At 41.6% G+C, this 25,849-nt stretch overlaps 1 protein-coding gene across 1 annotated transcript; it reads left to right on the top strand.

The window, feature by feature from the left end:
- Window positions 1-7,686: 7,686 nt before the first annotated feature.
- Window positions 7,687-15,745, top strand: dhrs13 (dehydrogenase/reductase (SDR family) member 13). The gene is given in 5 exon segments (NM_203980.1): window positions 7,687-7,833; window positions 10,684-10,802; window positions 13,069-13,192; window positions 13,302-13,613; window positions 14,136-15,745. Coding segments are annotated over 5 exon segments (945 nt in total). The 5' UTR covers window positions 7,687-7,706; the 3' UTR covers window positions 14,399-15,745.
- The last annotated feature ends 10,104 nt before the right edge of the window (window positions 15,746-25,849 follow it).

Genomic DNA, 25,849 nt, shown 5'->3' on the forward strand with positions numbered 1-25,849 from the left:
TATGAGTCTGAGTAAATTATTTGGCTTTGCTGCAAAACAACATGGTAAAGTCATGTTCCAGGATTTGTGGAGGTTTAGATAAACTTAAACCCTAAAAAAAGAATGTAGCTAGAAATGCTGCATTTTATATACTGAACTGTACCAGGCCAGTGATTCATTGCCTTTAGAGTTGTCCACCATCTTGGATCCTAAGGCTTCCGTTGAGCGCCAGTGGCACTGCACATGCTCAGTGTGCTCTGGGCTAAAGGTCAGAAGATTGGCGGTCATGGAAAAACTTGAAACCATAGCAGAAGACGAGGACACATGTCATACAGGCTAACACTATTCATTTTGCAGAAGGCTCATATTTCACTATGTAAATTCATGGGATAATCATTCAGCCTTGCCTGTTATATTGTAAATAGTTTAACTGGCCTCTTAGTTTAGGCAGCAGCCGAGAGGATGGGAAGAGAATTGGCAGATGGAAAGCTACTGGGGCATCTTTGGAGGCACAGATCTTCCCTGCTATAGGGTTGGGGTAGCCCTGGGCTGGTACAGAAGCACAGAACACAATCTGCAGCATTCCGACCTAATATTCCCAGTTAAGCTTTAAAGGGGTTGGTCACCTTTGAGTTAAATTTTAGTATGATGTAGAGAGCAACTTGCAATTGGTGTTGTTTTTTTTTTATTTCACATTTTATTCAGCAGCTCCTTCAGTTTGGAGTTTCAGCAGCTATCTGGTTGCTAGGGTCCCTAGTACCTCAGCAACCAGGGAATGGTTTGAATGAGAGGCTGGTATATGAATAGGAGAGGCCTAAATAGAAAAAGAAGTTATAAAAAGTAACAATAAAACTGTAGCCTCACAAAACTACAGGTTTTTGGCTGCTGAGGTCAGTGACCCCCATTTGGAAGTTGGAAAGATTTAGAAGAAAAAGGCAAATAGTTCAAAAACCATAAACAAAAAAAATAAGACCAGTTGAAAAGTTGATTAGAATTGGCCATTCTATAACATACTAAAAGTTTACATAAAGGTAACCCACCCCTTTAATTTGCCGTTAAGCTAACGTTTAGTAAGTTATAAAATGTCCTATTCTTGGCAACTTTTCAATTGGTCTTAATTTTTTTTTATAGTTTATTTGGCTTCCTCTTTTGTCTCTCCAGCTTTTAAATGAGGGGAGGGCAGGGGCTTCTGACCCCACTAGTGCTGCGAGGCTATCATTTTATTGTTAATTTTTCTTAGAAATAAAAAGATATTAAAATGTTCTAATCCAGTTTATCATTCAAACCTGGTAACTAGGGTAAATATTAACCTAGCAACCAGATAGTTACAAACCAGATTGCTGCTGAACAAGAATCTGAGTAATTCAGGAGTCTAAAAAATGAAGACCAATTGCAAATTGTTTTAAAATATTAGTCTACATCATAATGTAAATTAATATGTACATGTAAACTACCCTTTTAACAAATAGAGAATACCTGGGAACATTATATTGGAATGCTCTCTAACTTTTTAAATACAAAAAGAAAGGTGGGCTGCTTGTATCCCATATGGACGCAGATGGCTCTAGTGCTGCTGTTGCACACCCTGGATCCCCTGTGGCCCACAGAGGTGGCAGCTGAGAAATCACAACAGGCACTAGAAGTAGGTGATTAAAATAATGAGTGTTATAAATGTGTGTTACATGTTATGGAGAATAGGGATGTCTCTGATTAAACAGATTTATAAAATGAGTCTGTAGAGGCACCATTCTCAGGCTGAATGTAATATGAGAACAATATCCTTCTATCTAGGAAGAGAATGCTGAACTATAATATAGTCCCTAACCAAAACACTAGGGGGCAGATTTATCAAAAAGTGAGTTTGGAGTTATACAGAAAAGCTCACCAATGTTCTATTCATTCCTATGGGATTTTTAGAAGCGTATTTAACAAACAATGAACTCTCACTTTTACCCATTTATAAATACGCTTCTAAAAATCCCATAGGAATGAATAGAACATTGGTGAGTTTTTTCTGTATTAAACTCCAAACTCACATTTTGGTAAATCTCCCCCTAGGTATCAGTGCTATAATGAATTGCTATGGGTGCAATAATAAAAATGTCCAGCAGGTGTCATCTAAAACCTACAGGAACTTTATGACCAGAAACAGCTTCAGCTACAGAAATGGATCCATTACTTGGAAACCAGGTATCCAAATAGCTACGAATTACAGGAAGGCCATCTCCCATAGGCTCCATATTAATCAAATAATTCTAATTCTCTGGTATAGCCACTTCTTTTTGTTTTTCACTCCAGATGAAGCTTTCTGTGTGAGACCGAAACGTTGAGTAATAAACCTTTCTATTTTTGCATTTACATTTTGCTCACAATTCTTTAAATCCTAGGAGTGCTGAGCTTGTTCCAGTGCATTTCTTTTTTGGTACTAGCACCCAAGTTTTGTTGCTGCAAATGGTGTGCACCCTATGGGCTATTCTCATCCCCTTCCCCCCCCCCCCCCCCCAAAAAAAATCCCATATGTACCTTCTGAATCAAGGCTGCAGAGTGGTTTTTACTATCACCTTTTAGGGCAATCCTGGGAGTTTCAGCTGGGATGTTAAGGCTAAAAGGAACATTTTAGTCAAATCTTTTGACAAATCACTAGGGGGTCCTTCTTGCCATGGGGACTGTGTTAATACACATTGTGGTCGTCCCTACTAACCCTTAGGGCTCATACTTTGTGGCAGATCAGACTGGCCAAATTGTATCATGATTGGCCTTGCAGTTCAATTGTAAACTGGAGATAGCGTCCCATAACCAGTTTAGTCTGCATTCATAATGTAATATATCAGAAGAAACTTGTTTCTGTACTAATCCTGTGCAGGGGACTTAGATTAGCATTAAGGAGGCCTAATCTTCTGTACAGTAAGGCGATTAACCCATTCCTCAGCTGGGTACAGCCACAGCAGGCTTTCCTATCATTTTCCTGGCCAGAAGGAGCTCTGGGGAAAGGCTTTGCATAAGCACACCAAGGTCAAAGGACATTTGCTCCTATAACTTTTAGTGCATTAGACCAGTCAATGCAAAAATTGGCTACTGTGGTTTACGGCATTATGGGATTGCTTTGTGAGAGTTTTGTCTGCCCGTCACTGCGTCTAATGTTATAGAACAGAGACAGAGGCGCCCCCAAAAAGGAACACCTGAGTAAAACCTTAACTCACAACTAACCACAAAATATTGCCATTGTAGGGAAGCTCAGATTTAAATTTAAGCTGGCATCACCCACATCTCCTCTACTTTCCCACCTGGGCAACCCACGGTTCCAACCAGCGCTATCCCAGCAATATTCACAACGATGGAGAGATACCCCTTTCTTCACCCTGAGAGATATGACCGATCGCTTGAGAGGTGGGTTTCTTCCATGGGAGACCCTGAACGGTAAAGCTCCTGGCCTTACATTAAAATGGTATGAGTACCTTCAGCTAAAACATTTTTTCACAGAAGAGACCCCCTAACACCTTTTGAACATCTGGCAGCTCAGGGTCTCCCACAAAAAAGCTTGATCTCCTCTATCTATAAATTATTAGTCAACCCCTTCATAGGAGAAAACTATAAACACAATTACATGCGTAAATGGGAGACCTGTATAGGTAGAGAACTTGAGGAGAATGAATGGGAATCTATATGGGATAACACAAAACGAGGTATCACATGCGTAAAGCAGCAAGAGAACATTTATAAAATAATTATGTTCTGGTATTACACACCGGTTAAGCTCCATTCACTATTCCCGGAAACAACACAAAATTGCTGGAGGGGCTGTGGGCAACCCGGGGATCTACCCCATATCTTTTGGCAATGCCCTATGATACAACCATACTGGGAGGAGATATTGGCTCTAATATGCCAGATCACGCTCACACCCCTAGAAAAAGATATCACTACCCTACTCTTGGGTAAGCCCTATAAACAATTGCCACACCACGCACAGAAATTAGTCAACCAAGTGCTCTCGGTGGCCCGCATTTCTATTGCTGCCAAATGGAAGACCCCCACTATCCCCTCGCTTTTAGAAGTAAAGCAAAAAGTTAACCATATCAAACAATTTGAATACAGTTTAGCCCGGCTGCAAAACAGAAATCCACAATGCTTAAAGATATGGTCACCTTGGGACCTACTTACACAGCCAATGTAAATATAGATCTGTGTATTCCTATATAGACGTGAAAAAATCTCCTTGGAGCCTCAACTTCCCCTTAATTAACGGTTAAACAACCCCCCCCGACCCCCCTTTTTTTTCTTTTTCCACTGTATTTTTTTCCCTCTCCCTTACAACGTATAAGAACGACAGACGACAAAGATATAACCAATGGTATAAAATGCTTTATTGTGATTTGTTCATTTGTATAAGTGAAACTGCTAACCCTCCCCTTCTTTTCTGTACCCCCTAAATTTTTCAATAAAAATTGTAAGTTACAAAAAAAAAAAAAATATTGCCCATGTAGAACCCGCACCTAACCAAGGAGTGTACTTCCCCAGTTTGGCTCAACCTGAATCCACAATGGTCATCCAAATTTCAACCCAAACCTGTCCAACCCAGAAATCCAGCAGGTTTCTGATCAACCTGCACATCACTATTTCAGATATATAGAGTGTATCATGTGGCCTTTATATGTGGCTAGTAGTAATGTGTGGGTTGACCCGAAACCCATGGGTTAGGAGGGCTCAGGTTGAAATTTGGGTGACAATCGCAGGTTGGGTTGGACGAGGGTCAGACTGGGGAAGTACACTCCTCCACTGCTCCCAAAGAGACACGTGCAGAAGCAGCGTACAGAGCTGGATATTGTGGGTCCTACAATGGCAACATTTTGGGGTTAAGGTTTTGCAGGTTAGGGCTGGGTGTGGGTTGAGTTTTTCCCGACCTGCACATCACTCGTGGCTGGTACTTATTAAATAAATTGACAGTCTATGCTTCCCCTGTCTGTGGCTGATCCAGTCTCCTTGTTCACCTTTGAGTTAACTTTTAGCATGTTGTAGATCAGTAATATTCTGAGACAATTTGCAATTGGTCTTCATTTTTTATTATTTGTAGTTCCTTAGTCATTTCCTTTTCAGTTCATGATCCGTCCAGTTTGGAGTTTTAGCAGTTATTTGGTTGCTAGGGTCCAAGTTACCTTAGCAACCAGGGAGTGGTTTGGATGAAAGACTGATATATGAATCAGGGGGGCCTGAGTAGAAAATAAAGTTACAAAAAGTAACAACAACGATACAACTGTAGCCTCACAGAGCAAATGTTTTTTGGCAGCTGGGGTCAGTGAAGTCTTAAAAACTGCAAAGAGTTGGAAGAAGAAGTGAAATAATTCCAATTCTATAGCATACTAAAATTTTGCTTAAAGGTGAACCACCTCTTTAAGAGTTTCCATTAACAGTTTGGTGCCCCAACCCCTTCCTGCATGTACCCCTGGACTAACACTCGGGGTATCACACAATTACTGGGCTTTAACCATGCCACTGTACTTAACAAGCTTAACAACTTAAAGCTGGACTTTAATGTTATTAAACTAGACATGCAGAACTTTAGGGAATGCACACACGAGACAGAGAGGTGCATATCTGACTTACAGGGCCAAAGTACACAGGAGCACCATGCCCACGAGAGCTGCCTTACAAGCCAAACCAGACCACATGGAAAACTGCCTGAGGCTGAACAATACCCGCATAGTGGACATTCCAGAACGGGCAGAGGGCAGACATACTGTACGGAACTGTTTGTTGAGTAAAGGCTTATTCATTCATACTTTTGTCAGGGAACCATTTTCACAATACTTTATAGTTGAACGAGCTCACAGTGTTCCCAGTAAATCTCGCCTCCTGGCGCCCCTCCGTACATGATTGTAGCCCATCTACTCAGTTACAAGGATCAAGGCATGATTTTACAGGAAGCCAGAAAACTGGGCTCCATTCAGTTTGAAAACCACAAAGTGTCCATATTTCCAGTCTATTCTATTGAAGTAAGTAAACAGCAACTCAAATTCTCTACTGTGAAGGAAAAAGCTCCGAAAGCAACAAAGCAGCCATATTTCATGTCCTTTCCAGCACGGTTACAGGTAGTGCAGGATGGCAAAGTACATTTTTTTACCTCACTGAGTATACACTAAAATGGCTGAAGGCTTATCCCCCCCACTCATCGGGAGGATCCAGGTGGCCAAACCCGTCACAGCACAATATCTTTATTACCACCTTACTATAATGTTGGCCCAAACAGGGTCCCTCCAGAATAATAACAATATATCAACCTTATCATGGTGGTCCTATCTATTTACCTCTGGTCATATTTTTCAAAGGCTGGCACTCCCGTGCACTATTGCCATTCTTGACCTGGGGGCTGGTTTGAATCAGAGGGCTTAGTCACTCCCATGCCTTTTGCTTATATAGGACCACCATACGGGGTTTACCTTGATGTGGTATGGTGGCTTACCAATCTTATGATCATAATTTTTTAACTAAAAACCCCTGTTTTTTGTCAATATATGCACTAGCATAAAACTAACATAGACAATTTACTTATGAAACAGGGGACCAGGGAATGTGCATTGATCAATCCCTTTTTCTTTTTGTATGTTTTTAATTTGGCCAGATCAGTCGCACTTCCGTTGTATTTGTATACTTTATTTAGCCTTGGAGTGCTCCCACAACCTTTTTCTGTGTATTTATTTGCTACAACCCCTGATCTAAGGAAATTAACTCACTGACCTTTGGTTCCCCTCTTACCAATAGGCTCTAAGGATAAAATGATTCAGTTCAGGTATGTAAATAGAACATATCTGACATCTCACAGACTGCACGGAACATCGCTGATACTTGCCCAACATGCAATTGTTCTCACGCAGATTATGTACCCCTTGTTTGGCAGCGCCCAGCTATTATATTGGGGCGTGTATGGCCAGCTTTAGGCAAGCAGAGCCTGGAGAAGAGCTTCTCCCTGCTATCAAATCCTAAAGTGGAGCACAGAACTACTCTTGCTAGCTAGAACAATCTATCTCAATTTCCTAGAAAGTTCTATAACAAATGATAAAGTGTTTTTGACTAAAGATTTGTTGGCTGTGTCCCTGCTCCCTGACTTCTTCAGAGGCTTTACTGGGGCCTTGTTGGTTACAGGCTCAGTGAACTTCCACCTAGTTCAACAGATAATGCCCCTTTCAAAGGTTGGGAGATATTGTGGTTGTAGAAGTTTCAACTCTGGACACAAAGCAGAATACATTCATGGCAACCCCAGTGAGCTGCTTGTCACTAAGAGCAAAGTCATCATACTTATGTCACTGATATTACTGATAATAACTAATTATTGCATAGCTGGCAAGCGAGAAAGGCAGTTACATAACCAGGGCAGATGAGCCTCACAAACACAATGACTTGGCTGCGATAATCTATTGGTTTGGGCTTTGCAGGCTTCCGTAAACATCAGAGGATATCTGCTGGCGGCTCGTGTTCTGTGTTTTGTTCAATAGGATTGGAGCTAGCCCGATAGGCTAGGGCGGGGATACCGGCTATGTGATGTTCCTATTGGCCCGTTACTCTGTTCACTCGCTACATGGAAGATGGAGAGGGGCGGGGCCTTTAACCAGTTAAGCGCCAAATACAGTAAGGCTTGTAGGACTATGAGTGGGGCGGGAGAGACGGGCGAGCTGTAGCTTGTGTTGTAGTGACAGTCGCTCCGTACGTGTAGCAGCGCGGTGTCTGGGGCAGCCATGGTACCGGTGATGCTTGTGGTGGGGCTCGGCATTGGGGCATATATACTCATCTATTTCAACTTGATTAGAGGAAGGCAATGCCGGAGCGACGCCAGCCTGAAGGGCAAGACTGTCATAGTGACGGGTAAGAGAAAGAAAACTACCCAATAATATGTCATGCCTGGCTAGCTTCTGTATGAGTCTGTTCAGCAACTGGATCCTGCTACATTGTTTCATAAGTCAGAACCACCCAGGCTGAATAGAAAGGGACAGACAGATACTGAGTGCGACAGTACTTACAAAGAAAAGATGAAACCATTGAAAATGTGTTAAATATTGATTAGTTAATTTTTATTTTTTTTTGTAAGGATTTTTTTTTTTTACGTTCACTTTAAGCTTCTTGGAGTCAGTAGAGGGTCCTATGTCACAAGAAGTAACTTGTGGAGTGCAGCTGAGTGACTAGGAGCTCCTCCGACCAGGATAGAGCTTGTGTAGGACTATTGTACCTGTAGGCCTTGTGTACACTGCAGACTTTGATCTGATTTCGTTGGATTCATATGCTCTGTCCGACTTGTCAGATGCCAGGCTTCACCTACAGGATTAGGACTGCAAGGAGCAACCGGGATGTTGAGTAAACAGAACAATACAACTTTCACAAAAAATAATGTATGTAGGGGCTGTGCATAGTGAGCAGTAAGCTCTGCAGCTCCAAATTAAGCCCATTCATTGAAACACTCTCATGAAAGCAGTGAATAATGCAATACATGTGGGGCTCAGATTTCAGCAGGTCCCCCAGCAGCACAATTTGATTGGGACAGCACAGTGGCACAGTGGCACAGTGGCACAGTGGCTGGCATTGTTTGCCTTGCAGCACTGAGATGCTAAGTCTGGTTCTAGTCAGGGGGCTACCTTTAAGGAGTTTGTATGTTCACTCTATGTCTGCTTGTGTTTGATCCAATGAAAGTTGCCTCGTTTTAGCTCTCGGACACTGGCGAAAAAAGATTTTAAAGCAAGTGCAGACAAGTGGATGTTACGCCCAAACGTGTCTGTCACTACTTTCTGACTTTTTGAGCAGAACCTTGGATCGAATGTGTCAAATCATAGCTATGTAATTCCGTAACGGCAGAATTGTAATCCCAGTCACAAGGTCTGGGTGTGATAGTGACAAGGCAGAGAGAACAAGCTTACAGTGATCTGTACATCCCTAGGGCTGGGTAGCCACTGTTTATATGTAGGACAGATGTACACAGGTTAGGGAGTTGTATACTAGACTTTTCTGCCTTTTGCCAGCACTGTCAGGTTCTTTCCATTAAAGGGGCTGTTCACTTTTACATTAACTTTTAATATGATGTAGGGAATGCTGTTCTGAAATAAATTTCAATTGGGCTTTATTTTTAATTATTTCCAGTTTTTGAATTATTTAGTTTTTTAATCGGCTGCTCTCCAGTTTGTAGGCAGCTATTCAGTTGCTAGGGTCCAAAAAAATGTTGGGGAGCAACACAAACATGAAAAAAATTCCTAGGGGATGACCAATAGGGGCTGTGATAGACTACTGACTGGCAGACCACAGGGGGCTCCGCTTGACAGAACACATGTTCTTTATGCCTACAAATCTTGTCTTAAAGTCAGAAAATTATAATTGAAAACCTTCTTTGAGGACATTGGGAGTAACATCAGAGGGGCAACGAGCCACTGGTTGGGAGTCACTGCTCTAGAAAGATAAGTACTAAAAAGTAATAATAATATAATTGTAGAAATTGTTTTTTTTGGCTGCTGGGTTCATTGACCCCCATCTGAAAGCTGGAAAGGGTCAGAAGAGGAAGGCAAATAATTCAAAAACTATTTTTAAAAATGAAGACCAATTGAAAAGTTGCCATTCTACAACATAATAAAAGTTAACTTAAAGGTGAACCACCCATTTAAAGTAAATAGTTTTTTTTTTTTTTTCAAGCACTAAGGAGGTAACAGAACCCAGCACACCCCTGCCCTACAAATAAGCAGCAGATAACGTGCCCAACAGAGGGATCTAAGGATTACTCTAAGCTTGTTGTTTGTTATCACAGAGAGAATGCGCAATGTGAGCCTAAAGCTGGCCATACACCCATCAATATTTCTTACAATATTCTGTGCTTGTATGGTGGCTGGACAAGATGACCGATATCACAAAAGCTTTGGATATTGGTTCTCCCGTCAGTTGGACAGGACAAAAAATTTTGATTGGGCGCTGTTGAAGGCGTCCAAGCAAAATCTGCGTTAAGGGCTGAATCCATATCTGACGATTCAGGGAATGTTCATGAACCTCAGTGGAGGATATGAACAAACGGTACCAATTACCAAGTAGCATGTGGCCACCTTTTGTTGAAAGTAGCACTTCAGCCCTAAGCCATATAACTAAAAATAGCCATGTTTATTCACGTATATACTTGCCCTATATGGAGCGCACAAATAATAGCAGTTGATTTGGCCTTAATTGATCAAACCAGCAAAGCCAGGAACATATTTATGAGACCAGATTGATTTCCCTTCCTGAGCAATATCTGATTGGACTCATTCATACAGCAATGTGGCCAGTCCCTATTTCATTCTGGTTTGGTTGCAGGAGAGTCCCACCAGCCGGATTTGGTCTGACACAGGGGCGGCCAGCTTGACTGAACTGCTGCTCATTCTGTTACACAGTTAACAATCAGACACCTGAGAGTATGAGCCCCTTATCAAACTGATCATTAAATTTGATTCCTAAAAATTCCTTTACAGTTTGAATGGGTGTTAATCACTTCCCAGTTCTCTGATGAATTAGCCCCTGAGTCTTGCTCTGTTTTAGGGCTCTGGCACACGGGGAGATAGAGCCCTTAAACTTACATTTTTCCTAATGTCAATTCCCACAAGTGAGTTCATAGCAGCCACACATTATGTGTTTACTGCAAGGTGAGTATATTCAAGCAGTTGTTAACCTGTACTACTGTTGTTACACTCAGCATCTCCCCATTCTTTCCAGGAGCGAATGTTGGCATTGGGAAAATGACAGCACTGGACATGGCTAAGAGGGGAGCGCGCGTTATCCTGGCGTGTCGGGTCAAAGAGACAGGAGAGGCTGCTGCCTATGACATAAGAAAGGTAAGTGAGCCTCCCTGTGTGTCCTTTAACAAACATCTCCATGCTAACACAACAGCGCTGAATCTCAGGCTCTTCATTCAGGAGCCACAGTTCCACAATCCCTGTTGCAGAATGGCCTAAAACTTCCTTTAAGTAATGTTTCCTAGAAGCTTGCAGCTTTGTTTTCATTTGCCTGCATGCCCTGCCTCTCACTGTTTGGGTCCATGATCAGAACATAACAAACACCTTTTAGGATCCCCATTAGAATAATGGCACATGGGGTGCATTTTGGGCAGACTGAGAGCTGCATCTTTTAGCAGCCTGTAACTGTGCCACTAAAGCTGCCCTTATTGTTCCCTGGTGGGTGCATTGTAATTGTCTGAAAGTGCTTATTCAGTGAGGCAGCCTGGAAACATGGATCATGAAAGCACTCCATGTGCCATTACCCTCTGTGCAATGTTGTCAGGCCAGACAGACAGATGGAGTTAATCCAAGCAGCATAGGCATGTAGGAAGTAGGGACTAGGTCGCTTACATAAATCAGTTGTAATGTTTACATGGGGAAGCTTGTTGAGCAAGTCACTTTCATAACAGCAGAATCCACATTTGCTTTTTCACAAAGAAATGCCGTTTTTTTTCTATGCACCAGCAGCATGGAGGGGCCTTAGTAAATTACAGGGGAACTAGTATCATATAAACAACAGGAGGAATCTGACCAGTTAGGGGAAGTATCATACAGTCAAAAGGTAAAGACTGAAAAGCTAAAATAAAATAATGCATTTTTCTAAATATGTTGTTTTTTTGCACCATTTAAGAGATAATACATTAGTTTTGCTATGTTCACTCCTTCCCTTCATTTTTTTTTTACATTGCTGCTGGTAGTTTGGTAAATTATTTGGCCTTGTGAAAGACATATGCTTCAGCCAATAGTGGAATCACTTTTATGGACGAATCACAGCATTTCACGTAACTTGGTTTATCTGACATCATTATATAACGCCATATCGGGCGCTATATCATGTTATTGGCCCGATAAACATTGTGCAGGGCTCCTTGCTTGGTGATCTACACCTACAATTTTCAAGTTATTGTTGTATTACTGTTACTTTTTAATTCAGGCCGTCTTCTATTCATCTTTTGGTCTCTCACTGAAAACTAAATGGTGGCCTTCATTGCCTATGCATGATTATACGTTCTTCATTCCCCATCATCTCCTTCCCCCTTTCTACCTTTTGTTATCCCTGTATAGGTTAAGCTTAACTTTTTATTTGTCTTAAATACCCATCATTCCAAATACTGTCTACATCAACAGCCCGTGATGCATCTTGAGTGCTATTGTTTTATGCTAGGTAGGGAGGGATGTTTATGAAAGAAACACTTTTCCTAACATTGTTTATTCTGTTTGGCATATAGCTGAGGTACATGCATGCCAGTATGTGTTCAACATGTATGTGTTTATTGGTTACATTACATAGGAGTTATATGCTTGATAATGTTTTTGGCATTTGATATGCAGCTTGGTCTTCAGTAAGCCCTGGACAGAGTAAATCAGTGATCCCCAACCAGTGGCACATAAGCAACATGTTGCCCACCAACCCCTTGGATGTTGCTCTCAGTGCCCCCAAACCAGGTAGTTATTTTTGAACTCCTGACTTCGTGGCAAGTTTTGGTTTAATAAAAACAAGATTTACTACCAAATAAAGCCTCCTGATAGGGTGCATAGAGGCTGCCTAATAACCAATCTTAGCCCTTATTTGGCACCTCCATTAACTTTTATGGTGCTTGTGTTGCTCTCCAAGTCATTTTACATTTAACTGTGGCTCACGAGTAAGAAAGGTTGAGGATCCCTGGAGTAGATGACTGCCACAAACCTTGCCTGATGTTCCCAACTCAAGCTCATGGACCCTCAACCCAGACCTGCTGAGGAGGAGGGACCTGTCGCTGACTTCAACAACAGGGAGGTCTTGCCAAAAGGTAATGCACCCTTGCTTAAGGTGGCAGGTCTGGCAATACCAAAGGCTTGACCTGCATTCCCTACATTGTGACCCAAACCCACGGGTATTGGATATTTTTATTGTGCTTTTAAGAACAGGAAGGAGAATGTGTCTCTTTTACATTTAGCTTTGGCCCTTTTCATCACCAGTCCTATTCATTGCACTCATGTTGAGCTTGGGGGGGAGGGGGTATACTGCATCTTTATTAGTGCGTGCCACATACTACTTTTACATTAACTTCTTCCACTAAGATGAGACTGTAACACACTCCCATTCTCTCTTGCTTTTATTCAGCTCTCGGGAAACAATCAGGTGGTTTTCATGAAACTTGATCTGGCCAGCCTAGAGTCAGTCAGGTCCTTCTGCAGAGCATTCCTCAGTAGTGAGCCTCGCCTGGACATACTTATCAACAACGCAGGTAAGGGAACATAAGTAAATCCATTAGAAAGATGAAAGGGTGCTTCTTTGATAAAGCTTGAATACAGAATGCTTGTGGGGAGTTTATTATTGAATGTGCCTTTCTTTAGGTCTCAGTGGCTTCGGAAAGACTGCAGAAGGATATAACATTGTATTTGGGGTCAACCACCTTGGACATTTCCTCCTGACTTCCTTGCTTCTGGACCGACTCAAACAGAGCACCCCTAGCCGCATTGTGGTTTTAGCATCCTATGCCCACGAATGGGGAAAGATTGATTTCAATAAGATCAGTGTCCCATCAGAACATGTGAAAGACACACTTCAGTCATACTGTGACAGCAAGCTGTGCAATGTCCTCTTTGCTCGGGAGCTCGCCAACAGATTGCAGGGGACCAGCGTGACTTGTTACTCCGTTCATCCAGGTAACTCCTTAACATGCCAAGCAATCCATTCCTACAAACAAATGTGCAATACACCATATATGTTTAAAAAAATATTAGCCGCATCATTGTCACATGACTGAAATCTGGCCATCTAAGTATTCTGGAGGCTCATATTCTATGCTATGCTAGTTCTGAATGCCTTAAATTAGAAAACCCAGTTGGCTAATTACCTCCATACATGTACCAGTGGTATCTATTAATCAACCTGGAGCTAGAGAAGACTGCAGTCTTGTGTGACTGTGTCCTCTGTAGCATTCCCTGTCACCAACAGCTCAATAACAATATACTGATACATTGGAAATGAGCCATTAATCTGCTGCTTCTTAATAAACACTGAAATGTAGGGCACATTGTTTTAGAATAACCCTCTTCACACCAGTTCTTCATTGTGATATTAATCACATGTTGAACCAACTGGTATATGGGTTAGCCACTGTATTACTGATGGAGAATTGATTAAATTTGTGCATAATGCTAATGTATTTATTTCTTTTTTGGCAGGAACTGTACACACAAACCTCGCACGCAGCTTGCCAAGCTGGATAAAAGTACTTATTGAACCAGTTTCTTGGCTCTTTCTCCGTACACCCATGAATGGAGCACAAACCTCCATATACTGTGCTGTACAAGAGGGCATTGAAATGTACAGTGGTCGCTACTTTGACAATTGCCAGGTTAGACAGGTAAAGCCTCACGCTCGGGACGACGCTGTGGCCAAGAAGCTCTGGGAAGTTAGTGAGAGGATGACCGGATTGGCCAGCTGAATTCTCTCATCAAGTGCAGCAATCTCTAAAAAGTATAATCTACCTTTAACTAAGAAGAGGTATCTACTGTTTATGCATTCCAGATATAGGGAACACCAGTGGGGGTTAAGATGTTGGGGAATTCTAGATACCCTGACTTTATGTACAAAAGAGAACATACAAGTCAAACTATTAAGCTGCCCATACATGCACCGATGATATCGTTTGTACGATATTAGGTGTGTGTATGGCAAGTCGGCGAGGCGACTGATATTGCAGAAGACTGTGGATATCGGTCGACTCGCCGATCAGGCGGGTTAAAAGATTTTAACCAGGTGCCATTAAAGACACCTGAGCAAAATCTACTTTTAGGGCTGAATCGCCAGAAAAAATCCTGTTGTTTCTACCTCCATATCTGGCGATTCATCCCTGAATGTCTGTGGAGAGTGGGAACGATCTTTCATGTGACCATCGAAAATCGCCACGTGTGGTCACCTTTAGTGCTGGTAGAAAAAACTGTACAACTACTCAATATGAGATAAACTTACCACCCCCCCAGGTTGATATTTCTTTTCAGTCCCTCTCTTTAATTGCCAGTGATCTCAACTAGTTGCAGATTGTTCTAATCTACATCATGATATCATCAGCAACTACCCCTTTAAAGGGACAGTAACACCAAAAAGTGTATAGAAGTAATTACTATATAATGTAATGCTGCCCTGTACTGGTACAATTGGTGTGTTTTCCTTAGAAAGACTACTATAGTTTATATAATAAAGCTGCTGTGTAGCTACGGGGGCAGCCATTTACAGGAGAAAAGGCACAGGTTACTTAGCAGATAACAGATAAAACCCCATTATATTCTACAAAGCTTATCTGTTATCTGCTATGTGCCTGTGCCTGTGCCTTTTCTCCTTTTTCCCAGCTTCAATGGCTGCCTCCGTGTTGACATAGCAGCTCATTTATATAAACTATAGTAGCGTTTCTGTTGCTAACTTACCAGTTTTACCAACGCAGGGCAACCGTACATTATATTTTAATTACTTTAAAACACTTTCATTTTTTGGTGTTACTGTTCCTTTAATCATTCGACACAAATACACACTCTGATACCTAAGCCCAAAGTAGACTTTTGCACCATAGGATATTATAAAAGTTGCTGCGACTTTTACAAAGGGGATACCATGAGGCAGCTCACAGGGGGAGCAAAAACATTTTTAACCAAGTTCTGTTAATTTTTTGTTGTAGAAATCACTTGACATTCCTATTAATATGTGGATGTGAATTATGGATTTGTGGATAAACTGTTTCCTTATAAGGAAATAAACAAACTTCCGCCTTACTCTAAAATAAAAGGTTTAAATTCTGTTCAAGGCTCATCATTAAGCTCCATTTAGGCATCAGGAGGAACTTTCTATCTGTACTGAATGCTGTTGACTGACACAGCATACCTCTTGTTGCACTTTTTATTACTGAGGTCTATCTGCAAGGAATTTGTATGCTTTGCATAAATAATAAATAAAAAAACACAAATACAAAAGTATTGTAGAAATGAAACCTATATTGACTAACAACAAAAAAACAATGCAAGCTTTTGGAGCTCTAAGACCACAGGCTTCAGAACATGAAGGTGTTAACTGTAAAAGGGAACTTTAAAACTGACCAAGAAAGAAAGATCTATGAATTCAAATGCATGGAGTTATTTCATACATTAAAGGAACAGTAACACCAAAAAATGAAAGTGTATAAAAGTAACTAAAATATAATGTGCTGCTGCCCTGCACTGGTAAAAGTTGTGTGTTTACTTCAGAAAGTCTACTATAATTTATATAAATAAGCTGCTATGTAGCCATGGAGGCAGCCATTCAAAGGAGAAAAGGCACAGGCACATAGCAGATAACAGATAAAACACTATTGTATTTTATTTTACAAATAAATAACTAACTGCAAAGTGGGGTGTGTGACAAAATGTGGAAAAGTTCAAGGGGGCTGAATACTTTTGCAAGCCACTGTAACCTTTGCCTTTTTTCCAGCTTGAATGGCTGCCCCCGTGGCTACACAGCAGCTTATTATATAAATTATAGTAGTGTTACTGTAGCAAACACACCAATTTTACCCAGTGCAGGGCAACAGTGCATTATATTTTTATTACTTTAAAGCTCTTTCATTTTTTGGTGTTACTGTTCCTTTAAGACAAGGCCTTCATTTCATGTTACACTATGTGACCTGACTCAGTCCAGACCCCTGAACTATTTACAACCTATCCTTAAGGTGGCCATACATGAGCAGATCCGCTCGCTTGGCAATGTTGCCAAGCGAGCGGATCTTCCCCCGATATCCCCACCTACGGGTGGGCAATATCGGGGAGCATTTAGGTTAAAAAAAAAATAATCCGATCGTTTGGCCCTGGGGCCAAACGATCGGATTATGTGGGCGGCAATGGGGCAGTCGGATCGGGGACCGCATCAACGAGCCGATGCGGTCCCCGATCCGACCAGATTTTCTAACCTGGCCGATCGAGATCTGGCCAATTTCAGGCCAGATCTCGGTCGGCCAGGCCGCTCTGCTCTCCCCATACACGGGCCGATTAGCTGCCGAATCGGTCCAAGGGACCGATATCGGCAGCAATAGTCGGCCCGTGTATGGGGACCTTAATAAACATTAATTACTTTTATTATCTCTATCTGTAACTTCCTAATGTATTGCTCATGAACACTTCTCTCTGATCTAACAGTATATATGTTGTAGGGATGCACCGAATCCACTTTTTTGGATTTGGCCGAACCCCCAAACCCACAGTATACAGGCCTTGATGTGGGCAGCCTAAAACTTTAAGGGTTTTTTTTTTTTTTTTAAAGCCAGAGTGCTGCCTATATTAGCCCACACCTCCAGTGGGGGAAACAATTATAGAGTGACAGGTGACTTACTTACCTTAGATTTAGGAAAATTTATAGTGTAAAAAGTAGGGCAAATTATCACAAACATTGCAGAAAAAAAGAACCAAATATATATATATATATATATTGTATCTAAACTTATTAATTCCATAGACCAGTTAGTTTCATTAAAACGCTATATCAAAGAAAGCTTTATAAAAATGGAGGCAGCTTCAAAGTCCCAGTAAACAAATAAACCAATCCTGTGTATAAAAAAAAAAACAGTAATTACTTGGGCTCATATTCATTCTTTCTCAGTAGTCTGTGCTTAAGAGCTATAGCACATGTGTTGTCAGGGTTGGACCTAGGGTGTGCTGGGTCACCACATCAAGGGCCCACTTTTCCGCCTGTTGCGAACTTTAAACTATTGATACTTGAGCAACTAGGACCGGGGAAGAACACCAGTAGGTGCCAGTATTAATATAACCCATGTTAAGCCCATGTTGTTTTATGCAGTTTTGTTTAGCAGAACTCTGGCTTTTTTGTAAAGGTTGCCATACACAGGTAGATTTAAGCTGCCAATTTGGGTCCTGCAGACTGATTTGGCATCTTATCTGTGTATGAGGACCCCCAGTGGGCATACCCAACAAATATCTGGCCTAAAATTGACCAGGTATCGAACGTGCAGGTTTGATTTTCTCATTGGATCAGGCACTCATTTGATGCATCATTGTGTGTGGGTATATGGGTGAAAAGATCCACTCGTTTGGTGACCTTACCAAATGAGCAGTTGTTATCCTGTATGGTCACCTTTAGTTCTGTCGGCTCCATGTCACTGTCACTCTTGACAAACATGTTGTGTAGTGACCAATAAACACTCTGAGCAGTGTTTCTGCCTCCCAGCCCTTATCCTTGCAACTGTCTCTTAAATTATTTGTTTTGAATTATACCTGGGGCGAAGGTACATACAAGGATCTGACATAAATTCTTGCTTTTTCCAGGATACCAGTCACCTTATACTTTTATGTCCCTATCACTCTTTAGCCATTATTTAATTTTAATTGGTACACCCCAGAAAGGGAGTTATTAAAAATACTACACAAATGAATGTTATTTTACTCTATTGTAAAGAAATCCCTTTTACTTATAAGAGAACTTCTGAATCCCACATGTTCTAAAACAGGGGACCCCCAACCTTTCTTACTCGTGAGCCACAGTCAAATGTAAAAAGACTTGGAGAGTAACACAAGCACCATAAAAGTTCATGGAGGTGCCAAATAAGGGCTGTGATTGGCTATTAGGCAGCCTCTATGCACATTATCAGCTTACAGGAGGCTTTATTTGGTAGTAATTCTTGTTTTTATTCAACTTAAACTTGCCACCAAGTGAGGAATTCAAAAATAACTCCCTGGTTTGGGGGCACTGAGAGCAACATCCAAGGGGTTGGGGAGCAACATGTTGCCCCTGAGCCACTGGTTGGGGATCACTGGTCTAGAATATCCCACTATTTTACTTGTTATAACCTCTTCTATCTTACTTGAGGACAGCACCATCCTTATACAGTATCATGCTCACCCTAGAAATGCAAGAGTGAAACGCCATGTTTTTATAATTCTATCATATACTGTATACTTTATTCACTTTTTTTTTTTTAAATTGAAATTAACATACAGATTACAATATTACAGTTAATACAAATGCACATTAGAGAACATTCATTTTCTAATTGTAAAGGGGTGTCTGCACCCTAAAACATTGTGTCTACCTGGGTGTAGGCATACGCAGCAGATGTCAGCTGTGAAATGCAAACTCTCATACTTTTTTGTCAATACCCACCATGTCTGCCTGCACTCGGGCAGAGAAAATACTTCCAAATGCAGGCAGGGTAGGAGGCTGATGCTAGCGTATGGGCTGATTCTAAAGCTGGCCATACACGCACCGATACTATCGTACGAAACCTCGTTTCGTACGATATTCGGTGCGTGTATGGCATGTCGGCGAGTCGACCGATATCGCAGGAAGCTGCTGATACCGGACGACTTGCCGATCGGCCAGGTTAGAAAATTTTGATCGGGCGCCATAGAAGACACCTGACCAAAATCTGCCGTCAGGGCTGAATCGGCAGAAGGAGGTAGAAATCCTATTGTTTCTACCTCCTTATCTGCTGTTTCAGCCATGACTGTGTGTGACGGAACTGACGATGACATCGTGACATCGTTAGATCGCCACGTGTATGGCCAGCTTAAGCCTGTGTTTTTCTGCAGTCCAAGAATCAGCTTAAGGTATGTGATAATCAGGGGATCTAGATAGGGTTGATGGGGGTGAAATAATATTTGCTATCCTAGATATTCTTGGACCTACTGCTGAATGGCTGATACGCCTATGTTTTTCTGTTTCTGTAAACAAAGAGGAAACTGACCAAAGGTTGGATCTCCAAAGGGAAGCTGAATGAAAGCGATATCCTTCATTGTATATATATATGTATGTTTTTGGTTATGTAGGTAGATGTAGATATTAAGGGCTCTGGTACACGGGGAGATTAGTCGCCCGCGGCAAAACTCCCTGCTTGCGGGCGACTAATCTCCCCGAGTTGCCTTCCCCCTGCCATCCCACCGGCGAACATGTAAGTCGCCGGCGGGATGGCAGACGCGGCGGGGCGATTTTGGGAAATCGCCGAAAAAGCCTCGCGAGTCTTCTTCGCCGATTTGCGCGAAATCGCGCTGCCGTGTCTGCCATCCCGCCGGCGACTTACATGTTCGCCGGTGGGATGGCAGGGGGAAGGCAACTCGGGGAGATTAGTCGCCCGCGAGCAGGGAGTTTTGCCGCGGGCGACTAATCTCCCCGTGTACCAGAGCCCTTAAGGAAAAGTTTCAGGAGCACTGTTCCAGATTTGAAAGGACCTTTTATCAGGCTGGGTGTGGTACAGAAATGGTTCAGCTGTATTTACACATAAGTACCATGTAGTGAATTGTTATCTCTTTGGAACCTTTTCAGTACAAAAACCACATTCACAGCATAAAGTCCTGCAGGACTATGTTGGAGGGAAAGGGCAGCAAGAAAAGATGAAAGCTCACCAATACATATATTGTTACATTACATAAGTTAGGGTGTGACCACATATTACAAGCATAGAAACCATTGATCCTTTCCCTTAACTATTAATATATAAAGCATCAAACAAAGCCCTTAAAGCAGTCTGTGATGTAGAACAATGGAAGCACAACTCTGATTGGTTTTCACGGGTTACTAAGGTGCAAATTTGGCCAGAAAAGACCCCCACTATCTTTTAAAATATATCCTATGATAAATAAGGGGTCTTACGTACAGGCATTTATTTATGTGTTCCCGTGCTATGCATTTTTTCTGCATTCTGTTGCAGTCTGATGCCCCATTGTAAAATGCAAAAAAGTGAAATGTTATGTAGTATGGTGACACATTGGAAAATTGGAATTGTATTGATTTGCACATTACATTGCTGCTTTATTCACAGTGTGTCATTTACATAATACAAATCATCCCAAGAGGCTTTCCATAGATGGACTTTTATACGGTGTTTCTGTAGTTCATATATCACTGACAATCCCCATAGGGGCCTGGAGCAGTGAGTGAGTGGCTCAGCTTGCAAGACAAATAAGGTGGAACTTGGGGAGATTTGAGGTTTTCTCCACAAAATGCTCTTGTACCATTTTACACCAATATTTGCAAAAATATAATAAAAACTATTTGAGAAAATTAGTTCATTAAGAAAATGAGGCATGTGCTACAGTTTGGGTGCATCTTTATATCAATGCCAGATCCCCTTTTAATTGAATATTAGCTTTCTGGAAGGCACAGAAAACTCAGCATTCATTTAGGTTTAAACATTCATTTTTATTGTAGATGATTAGGGCCACACATTCCTTTCTGAAACCTTTTGCACTGTTGCACATAGGCCACTGCTTCTTTTCCCAATCACTCCCTGTAGATCAGTGATCCCCAACCAGTGGCTCGGGGGCAACACATTGCTCACCAACCCCTTGGATGTGTCCCGAAAGCAGGTGCTTATTTTTGAATTTCTGCTTAGGAGACAAGCTTTGATTGCAAAAAAACCCAGTGTAATTGTCAAACAGAGCCTTCTGTAGGGTTCTAGTCAACATAGGGGCTACCAAATAGCCAATTATAGTTCTTACAAGAACTTATTTAAAGGAACAGTAACACCAAAAAATTAAAGAGCTTTAAAGTAATAAAAATATAATGCACTGTTGCCCTGCACTCATAAAACTGGTGTGTTTGCTACAGTAACTCTACTATAATTTATATAATAGGCTGCTGTGTAGCCATGGGGGCAGCCATTCAAGCTGGAAAAAAGGAGAAAAGGCACAGGTTACATAGCAGATAACAGATAAGTTCTGTAGAATATAATAGTGTTTTATCTGTTATCTGCTATGTGCCTGTGCCTTTTCTCCTTTGAATGGCTGCCCCCTTGGCTACATAGCAGCTGAAGTAAACACACAACTTTTACCAGTGCAGGGCAGCAGCACATTATATTTTAGTTACTTTTATACACTTTCATTTTTTGGTGTTACTGTTCCTTTAATGCTTGAATTGCTCTCCAAAACTTTTTCCATTAGAATGTGGCTAACTGGTATAAAAGGTTAGGCATCACTGCTGTAGATAATGGAATTATAAAACAGTTCAATTCATTTTCAGAGTTGACCACCAGGTGGAGGTACTTTTGTTCTCATGCTAAGGCAGGGGGCTCAAACTCAATTTACCTGGGGGCCGCAGGAGGCAAAGTCAGGATGAGGCTGGGCCGCATAAGGGATTTCACAAAAAATTGGCTTTCAAGGGATAATGCAAGGCACAGCGGGCGGGAGCTGCTGATTGCGGAAATGACGTTATGCCATCATAACAGTTATTATGGGAAGACGTTAGCAGCTAATTGTGCACACAGAACGTCTTCCCATAATAACTGTTATGGTGGCATAACGTCATTTCCGCAATCAGCAGCTCCCGCCCGCCGTGCCTTGCATTATCCCTTGAATCACAATAAAAATCGCAATCCATTCATTGCTTTTGAGAAGGCATTGGTGCGGGCCACAAAATACTGTACTGAGAGCCGCAAATGGCCCGCGGGCCGCGAGTTTGAGACCCCTGTGCTAAGGAGTCTATATGTAGGCCAGCACGTCCATTTTATTTTGTCTTTTGTGCAATTCCCAGGTTTTCCCACAGAGTTTTCATAAAGGAAACCAAGAGACAAATGTTTCTCTGTAAAATAAGGAAACTTCAAATTAGTGCTCAAGCACCTTCATTTTCTGCGCAGGCACCACACCGATCATCTTCTTCATCTTCGCTCTTCAGCGACCCTGGGCCAAGGGTAGTACCCAGGTTATACTCAAACTCAGGACAGCTGTGCCGTCAAGCAGCAACTACTTGTCACGGCTACTAAATGCCAGAAAATACCCTGCCATAGACAATACTGGGAATTTCCATGGTTTGACAGAATTGAGAGACAGTTATCAGTAAATGATCAGCATTGTCTATTTTGGTAGCCGTGACAAGTAGCTGCTACTAGTAGCTCCATGTGTCTTCACCCTTATGTTCCATGCATAGCATTGCAGTAAAATCAAAAGTGGGGGTGTTTAACCATCAGTTAAAGAAAAACGATACCTCCAGAATAAATACTTAACCAACGGATAGTTTAAATTATATTATGTGGCCTAGTAAAGAATCTTACCAAATAGAGAGGCTGATTTGGCAGCTAATATTGGCCTGTGTAAGGCCAGCATATGCCATGTGTAATACAGAATTGCCTGTGCAAGACACAGCATATGAATAACAGTTGCCTGATTTATGCTGTATTTAGGGTATAAAGAGGGGGGTTTGTTCCGTTAAACTCAACTCACCCTAAAGGCGGCCATACACGTACCAATTATGGTCTTTCCTGCAACCAATGGTCGTAGAAAAGATTGTTTGTTCCCTCCACTGATGTTCAGGGTTTCATACGATAATATCTGTGCATATATAGAGCAAGCTTAACAGCACCAGATTCTTTGTCTGGGCGCCCCGAGGCCGCCTCAAATCGTCGCCACCTCCACCCCCCCCCATGTATTAATTTCAGGCAAAATTGTATCCATTTTTATTCACAGGATCCCTTTCAAACTGCCCATACACGTTGAGATTTTAGTTGTAGTAAAATGATTGTTCAGATATTGATTGTACATTTAATGCAATAATCTAAAACTAACGTTTGGGTTTATATTGTAGGATTGAAAAAGTAATTTGGATGATGTTTTGGCCATTAATTGACAGACAACAATCATATGAGAGTTATCTCCCGGAAATAGTAGTGACATACAGAAACTTTCATCCCGGGGATGACGTTCTTACGTAAAGGGGATATAAATTCATTTTTTAAAATGCAAATATAGATTCTTAGCACTACATTATAAAACTTTGTAATATATGTCTGTTAAATATTTTGTACCTGTTCTGAGATACAAGCGATCAAAGTTGAAGTTCAGCGGCTGCTGGCCATCTTGCTCTCGTGTGTGTGTGTGTGATTATTGGCAGCCCCTCTAATGTGTAACTGTTAGACAGGGGTGTTTAACCCTCACATATCTAAATATTTGTTCCAGAATTGCTGCCCCTCACAGCACCAGGGAGTAGGACGGCCAGCGCCCGCTGAACTTCAAGTGGGAAAGTGACCAAGGGAGAGAAAAGACATAACAGACATATATTACAAAGCTTCGTCCGTTTCTATTTTGATAAACAGATTTTGTGTTCTGTTTTAAAATGAGCCCAGTATATATGTATAAGTAGTACACAGAGCAGCCCTTGCAATAGTACTGGCAGCAGCACATCAGGAAAAGAAGAGAAGGCGTTCTTGTTGGAGTAAGCCATGGCTTGGCTTTTAAAGCATAAAACTGACAAACGGAGTAAAGTTCCCACTGGGTGTGTGCACTTTGTTTCTAGTAATAGATCATCCACAGATATCGTCAGATAGGCAATACATGCAAAGATATTATTGTGATTCGACAGAAATTTTCTAACCTGTCTGATCAACTAAATGACCGATTGCCGCAGTAAGATAATTGTTGTAATGATTAGCCGGAGCCCACACACAGTCTTCGTACGATTATATTGGCGCATGTATGGCCAGCTGAAAGGTACACTATACCCCTAAACAATGTAGGTCTCTATAAAAAAATATTGCATAAACGAGCTCATATGTAAAACCCTGTTTATTCTAAATAAACCATTTTTAATAGAATGTACCATTGGGAAATCCTAAATAAAAAATTGCCAAGTACTAAGGGCCAACGCATGGGATCATACATTTCACGGTGCATACAAACAAAGGGCACACATGCATGGTAGGTCACATGGTCCAATTAATGGGCAAAGTTCTGTCTTTTAGTCCCACACTTCTTACTCTTACAGGTAGAGCTGCATTATTGATATATATATATATTTGGTAAGATTCTTTACTAGGCCACATAATATAATTTAAACTATCCGTTGGTTAAGTATTTATTCTGGAGGTATAGTTTTTCTTTAACTGATGGTTAAACACCCCCACTTTTGATTTTACTGCAATGCTATGCATGGAACATAAGGGTGAAGACACATGGAGCTACTAGTAGCAGCTACTTGTCACGGCTACCAAAATAGACAATGCTGATCATTTACTGATAACTGTCTCTCAATTCTGTCAAACCATGGAAATTCCCAGTATTGTCTATGGCAGGGTATTTTCTGGCATTTAGTAGCCGTGACAAGTAGCTGCTACTAAGTAGCTCCGTGTCGCTTCACCCTAAGGTGTGTAAATACAGTTTTTTTAAGGAGGCTGTATACTGGAATACTAAAAAGTATAACTGTAAAATAGTAACACACCCTGTTGATTACATTTCAGCTAAGTGTGTAGTTATTATGTACACAACATGTGTGTGCAGAATCTCTGTCTAGACCCAGTCCTGTCTAACATGTATTGCTTCAAAGCAGAACTGGGCCTTGCCCCCATGGCAGGTCTGTGCTTGGTTTGCCCGATGTTTCCATAACTGCACCGCACTGCTCGTCCAGTCCTTTGGGCAGTGTTCCCCAACCGCTTGGATGTTGCTCCCAGTGGCCTCAAAGCAGGTCCTTATTTTTGAATTTACCGTAAGAAAGCAAGTGTTGGTTGCATAAAACCCAAGTATAATGCCAAACAGAGCCTTCTGTAGGCTGCCAGTCCATATAGGGGCTATTAAGTAGCCAATTATAGCTCCTATTGGCACCCCCAGGAACCTTTTTCATGCTTGTGTTGCTCCCCAACACTTTTTCCATTTAAATGTGGCTCATAAGTATAAAAGGTTGGGGATCCCTGCCTTAGGGCAATGTCAGCACCGGCAGAATGGAGACTTTTTCAGGTTACTATTGGCTGGACGTAATAGTGCGTTTTTGGACACAAGTGTCTTTAATCAATGAAACCAATAAGCTCAATATTTGCATCCATTTAAGCACGGCTGCACTTACGGCTGTTTTTGTAAATAAAGTGCTGAGTGCAGAATTGACAAGATGGCAAAAGCTTTCTGTGAAGCTTGCTGATTCGCTGTAAGTGTAGTAAAGTGCTGCTCCT

Source organism: Xenopus tropicalis, chromosome 2 (assembly GCF_000004195.4).
Source record: "Xenopus tropicalis strain Nigerian chromosome 2, UCB_Xtro_10.0, whole genome shotgun sequence".
Lineage (NCBI taxonomy): Eukaryota > Metazoa > Chordata > Amphibia > Anura > Pipidae > Xenopus > Xenopus tropicalis.